The sequence below is a fragment of the Protobothrops mucrosquamatus genome, unplaced genomic scaffold (genome assembly GCF_001527695.2).
Source record: "Protobothrops mucrosquamatus isolate PMUCROS unplaced genomic scaffold, P.Mucros_1.0 scaffold2816, whole genome shotgun sequence".
NCBI lineage: Eukaryota > Metazoa > Chordata > Lepidosauria > Squamata > Viperidae > Protobothrops > Protobothrops mucrosquamatus.
In genome coordinates this window covers 66,815-72,814 of record NW_015388849.1, presented here as the reverse complement: position 1 = coordinate 72,814, position 6,000 = coordinate 66,815, and the positions used below count along the sequence as shown (strand labels likewise).

Below are 6,000 nucleotides of genomic sequence, written 5' to 3'. Positions count from 1 at the left end.
CTCTAATTAGTCAGGAAAGACTTCTTGATAAACCATGCTGGTTTCTGGTAATTAACACATTGAGAGTAATTTGAGTTTGCTCACAAATATGCTTCTTCCTTATGCACAGGCATTAGAAAAAAGTAATAAATGAATGGGTGGATAGATGGATACTGAACTTTTTGGAAGAGGTCTAGCAAATCACAAATGAAATTGATATTATTCTGTAGAAAATATATTACCTGGGTTTCTATGTAACTTAATTTTTATAGGCTCAAATAACTTACAGGAGAAGCCATGCTTTTGAGAATATTCTCATTTACTACCAAAAAACAAATGTATAGTAAATTCAATTTTTTATACATAAGTGGGTTCCAAATCTTCATTGAAATTCACAATTTGTTTAGCTTTGCTATAAAGTTTTGCATAATCTAATGTACTATATTCAGGATCTGTGTCAATCATGCAGCTGTCACTAGAAGAAGAGAGACTGCAATGGCAAATTTCACAAGCCTGTGTTTGGTGGCAATAGGCTCCCTCCCCAGAAGAACTGCTGCCAGAATCAAAGTAAAAATGCTGGAAGGGAGAAAGACCTGGAATAGCTTTTGTCAGAAAATCTTTCTGCTGATAATGAAAATTCCTCATGTTTGTGGGATACAATGTGGATGCATAGTTCCCTACTAGATGATTGTCTAGCAGCAAGCCATAGCCTTCATTGTATAATGATTCAAACCCACTGTCAGGCTTAGTTTGCAGTGGGTTCTTAAGCACCAGTGATGGCAAAGGTGGAAGCTGATGCAAAGAATCTCCATCCTTGGTGCTTCTTGGTGCTGATGAAGGGTATTCTATTAATCTGCTCATTCTTTGCATTCTGCTGGCTGATTTATTCACACCACACTGAATACTGGAGGCCATGGAACTAGAAAAATTGAAGGGGACTTTCTTTTCAATCTTTTTTGGTTGCAATATCATTCTCCTTTCATAATTGTACTTGAGTTCCCTGGAAAATGGTTGTGTTATAGTAATGTGATTCTCACTCAGGTCCTGCAAGATTTCTTGAATTTTTTTATTGCTTGGAGAACTTACTTCTGGGCTTTGCTTTTGGTTCAGTACTGAAAAATGTCGCTGTCTTGCTCCTTTGCTCAGTGTGCTGAAATTGTGTTCATGTAGCTTCTCCCTAGTAAGTAAAGTGCTGGATTGGGAAAACCATTGATCTTCATCATACTTAGCACCTGAATTCTTCTTATTCACTAGTTTACACTTAGCAGTAATGTCTAATGATATGTTCTCTTGATCTGTATGTTCTAGGTCATCAATAGACCTTTTTTTACTAAGTAATCCTGCTAAGTATTGTGAATTTGAGAGATTAGAATTCTGCCATGGTTTCAGCTCCTGGCTAAATGAAAATGGTAGATTTTCAGTTGCCACTGAAGAAAAATTAGCTGTAGAATGAGAAGGCAATAAATGGGACATAGAAAGAAATGGAGAACCAACAACACTGTGGTTATCCTCTATAGCAGAGGTCCCCAATCTTTTGGGCACCAGGGATCGGTTATGTGGAGAGAGTTTTTTCCACGGACCGGAGGGGGCATGGTTTTGTGTGCTGCCTGCATCCTGCAGATGGGGCTTTGCTTGTTTGTGTGGATCGGTTGTGGCATGCCGCGGCTCGGTACTGGTCCACGGACCGGGGGTTGGAGACCCCTGCTCTATAGCCACCAGTCTCATCAACTTCTCCTTAACAGTGTTCATTTGTTCTTGAAGATTTGCAATTGCTGTATCTTTCTGTTTTAAATAAACTATAATAAATATTTTGATTTAAATGCACCAAAACACAATTAGAGTTTGCATAAAATGAATGTTTGAAAAAAATAGGCCTGCTATGCAAATGAATGAGCTGGAATAAATAATAAATGTTATACTTCAACAAAAATTATCATGTTGGTTAATAATGATACACATACTAAATATACTTAACAAACAAGAAACACATGAGAAGAAAAGCAGAATATTGCTTATCAATCTTATATTAAAAGCCTTTCTGAACACAAAGCATTAACACTGTATGCACTGTTAATGAAATGCAACTTTAAGATACAATGGTACCTTGGTACTCATCCTTAATTGGTTCTGGGAGGCAGGATAAGTACCAAAAATGATGAGGAGCAAACAATTTTTTCCCATAAGTTATAATATAGTGAGTCAAAAGGCAGATAACATCAACAACTTCTAGCTTATGCATTGAATACCAAACAAATGAGTACTGGGACAAATTTTTCATGTCAAAATGCACTGAATACCAAATTTGATGAATTTCAAAGCAGTTGAGTAAAAAGGTACCACTGCACTTTTTCATTTTTCCTTTTAACCTCAGTCTTCAAATATTTGGCATATACTGGAAAAAAGTATTCCTTTCATCTGGACCTAATCTGAAACGCCACAAAACGGACTCTTATTACTTCAGACTAAACGGCAAAGCAAATGCTGAAATCTCCACTTAATATGTGAGGCTATGATTCCTCTTTATGAAATGCTTCATTTATTTCATAAGCCAACTAGATTTTTGCTTGATTAAAGTGGCATAAGCATTGGTTATGGATAGAAAGATTTACCTACAGTACTCAATTGTCCCAAAGGTGCTTTTTCAAAAGGCAATTGGACTTTGTGTTTCCTTGCAGACGTTTCGTTTTTCATCCAAGAGGCTCCTTCAGTTCAGATTCGGAACTGAAGAAGCTTCTTGGTTGAGAAGCGAAAACATCTTCAAGGAAAAATAGAAGTCCACTTGCCTTTTGAAAAAGCACCTTTGGGACAACCATGACCTGAATCTCGATTGATACTCATTTTTTTTTAGTATTTTAAAAAAACTTTAAAAAAGGAAAACACAAGATAGGAACATCACACAACTCATATGTAAGATCATGTTGCATGGCTTTGGGGATTTTTCCCCACTGAAAATTACTAAGTATTCTTCTGACATGTTTCAACCAAATGAAGCCAAAGCATATTCTAAGAATAGTTCCGCTTGCTCAGGAGAACTATCTGTTTAACCTAGGGTTCTATTTTTGGAAATGTTGCTGTAAAAAGTACCTTGCTACTTCTTTTATTCCAAGGATTTTCTGTCTTGTTTACTAAGTGAAGATAGTTGATAAAATTTTCAATGGATTGGTTATATGCCATATCTGCCAGAGAAGTGGCTATATTTAAACCGTTTCCATCATGGGAGCAAAAATCATAGAGTATTTGCTAAATTCCTCTCCTACTGCTGGAATGATAATCAATGAACTATTTTTTTCAGTATGCATTAAAAGATCCTATAAAAGGCTAACTTCTCAAATTTTCCTCCACTTAATAGGTATTGGGAAATATGAAAATAGACCATTTCCATGCAGAGATAGGTGTGCACAGCAACTGCCTTCTCGCACAATTTCTTATTCAGCAATTTGTATCTATATTCTCTTTGAAATGAGCATGTTCTTTTATGATTTATGACATCCAGATAGCATTTTTTTTAATAATATAGATTTCTGGTCACCTGTACATTTTTCCTACCATTCTAAAATATCTGACGGGGAAAAAACACACCATGGGCTACAGTAGTTTTTTCTCTCATGTCTGCCATATTTATCACTCCCGTTACTTAGCCCAGCTCCTGCCCACCTAGCAGCTCGAAACAATGCAAATGCAAGTAGATAAACGGATACCACTTCGGTGAGAAGCTAACAGCATTCCATGCACTTTTGGCATATAGCCATGTTAGCCACATGGCCACAGCAATTGTCTTCAGACAAACGCTGCCTCCCTTGGCCAAGAAACAGAGATAAGCACCATGCCCTAGAGTCAGACACGACTGACAGGGAAAACATTACCTTTTAAATCAGTAGCTTAAGGATGAGGCAGACTTAACCCTTTTTCTTGTTTTTAATCCCATTTTATCTGAAGCTCAGTTTTTATTCTATGAGATACTTTAAATATGTTCATACAGCATGTGAGAATGGTTGCTCAGTGAGGAGCTATTGTATTTTCATTCTTTTTTACTGATTATGTAAGTATTTCCCACCTCTGCAAGCTGCTGCACCATAGTATTTTTTTCGCCGAGCAGCTGGTATATCTCTTCATCACTATACATTGTAGAATGGAAATTCTTGTTGGAACCTGTAAAATATTTGGCCATGTTGCTGGTATCAACTTCTTGTTTTTCAAAAGTCTTCCACTGTCTGATCTGCTGAACATTGAAATAGAATTTTCAGAAGTAAGAATCAAGATAGAAAGAGTACAGTAGACAAAAAGTGAAAGCTATGGAGAAATAGTGGGGGGGGCATGTCTTGAAACTGCTGGGTTGTTTTGTTCTCATAGGTAAAGATCTCATTCCTTTGTACACATGCACACTTTTCATTTGGAAGGCAAAGTTCATTTCCTTTGTCCACGTCTCTTTCTCTCTCTTGAACACGCTTTTCTGGGACAAAGTCTTTTATTGCAGGCCTTTTCACTATTTAAAGAAAGAAGGCAACAAAGCAATGGAGCAGCTTTGTCAGTTGGCAGCTATAGCATCAAAATGTTTCACAGTACAGTACAAAATGTTTGAATCACATATATGAAATAAACTCTTACAAATACCTGAGTTTTTTTTAATCACTGAGGAATACGGGCATCCTATCTTAAGTTTGGTATAAGATTAATATTACTTATTTATTACCTGTGTTATATCATTTGTCAGTTATTACCACACAAATTATGGGGGAAAAAAGATATACCTGTGATCCCAGATTCAAAAATGGCCCTCAAAGCCTCGCCAAAGCCTCTCCAGCTGCACAGCCTAACTATTTTGAGGTGAAAACACATCAAACTTCTTGTGAAATAATTTTAGTACAAATTTTTAAAAGAGTATAACCCCTATGCCTCGCCTCAGTATACTCTCACAATGTAGCCTCTCACATTTTGCATCTTTGCCCCACTCACCATATCTCCCAGCCACCTAAAACCATTTAAATCTGCTTCCTCAGCATGAGAAAGTTCTAAGCTAACCCTCAAACTTCACTCCTAGAAGTATTTTTGCTTTAGAATCCTAAAGCTCTGCTTTAGCTCTGCTTTAATTTTTAATCCACCTACTCTAGACAGATTGCCCAACTTTCTATAATCTGCAAGGTCCTGGAATCTCTTTTTTCCTATTTCACAGCGGTGGTTTTCTAATAAGTAATTTGTTAAATCTAATATTTTAATTTAAAATACCAAAATCTCCTGATCATAAAGAGAAAAATAATTTGATATTTTATTGAACATGGTGGTGGAACATCACACCCAGAATATGGCTGGGTGAAGAGAGATTTTTTTCTGTTGTTTTGTTTTTTGCATTATTATGTAGTCTTAGTTTATAGGCATACTTATTTTTAGCTGTTTTTACTTGTTTAATTGATACTGTAAACTGCCAAGAATCTTCTCTACTGGGCAGCCACAATACATTTAATAAAGTAAATATTATAACCTATCATTTGAATAATACTAAAAGTTATATACTGTTAGGGATAAAATTAATTGTTTATCAAATTTTGACCACAACATAAATTATGAACAAAACACTGTTGAAACTGGGAAACAAATTCCTTAATTGCTTTCTAGAAAATGAGCTCACAAACTCATTCTAGATTTCACTGTAACCTCAAATTCAGTGGGAATTCACTCATATTAAACAATCTCCTGTCTCCCAAACTTTATTGCATTTTACAGACTACAGGAGATAAAGCCAAATATTTAAGACATATTCAGATAAATAGGCCACATTAAAATATATGAATATCTACACTGAAATCAACTGAGGATAGCCCATGGTTTCCATGAGGTTATCTGACAGTGACTTGGAATTGAACCTTCGTCCTGCCAAAGCTCAATGCAATTTAGTTGCTCTTAAGCAAGTAATGTCACCTTTTATAAAGGTTAACAACTAGCACTCACAAGTAGCATTCAATGAATTTTGATGTTATAAGGAGGCACAGACTCTGCTGTGCAATATAATAATGACTGTTGAATTTA

At 36.0% G+C, this 6,000-nt stretch overlaps 1 protein-coding gene across 1 annotated transcript in view; it reads right to left on the bottom strand.

The window, feature by feature from the left end:
- Window positions 1–336: 336 nt before the first annotated feature.
- The window catches only part of GPR156 (G protein-coupled receptor 156), a gene marked incomplete at its 5' end in the record, with an annotated part of 39,885 nt that continues 34,221 nt past the window's right edge, over window positions 337–6,000 (bottom strand). The window contains 3 exons of the mRNA XM_029286074.1: window positions 337–1,510; window positions 1,679–1,761; window positions 4,034–4,195. Coding sequence (XP_029141907.1) covers window positions 337–1,510; window positions 1,679–1,761; window positions 4,034–4,195 — 1,419 coding nt within the window. The remainder of the gene's footprint in view (window positions 1,511–1,678; window positions 1,762–4,033; window positions 4,196–6,000) is intronic.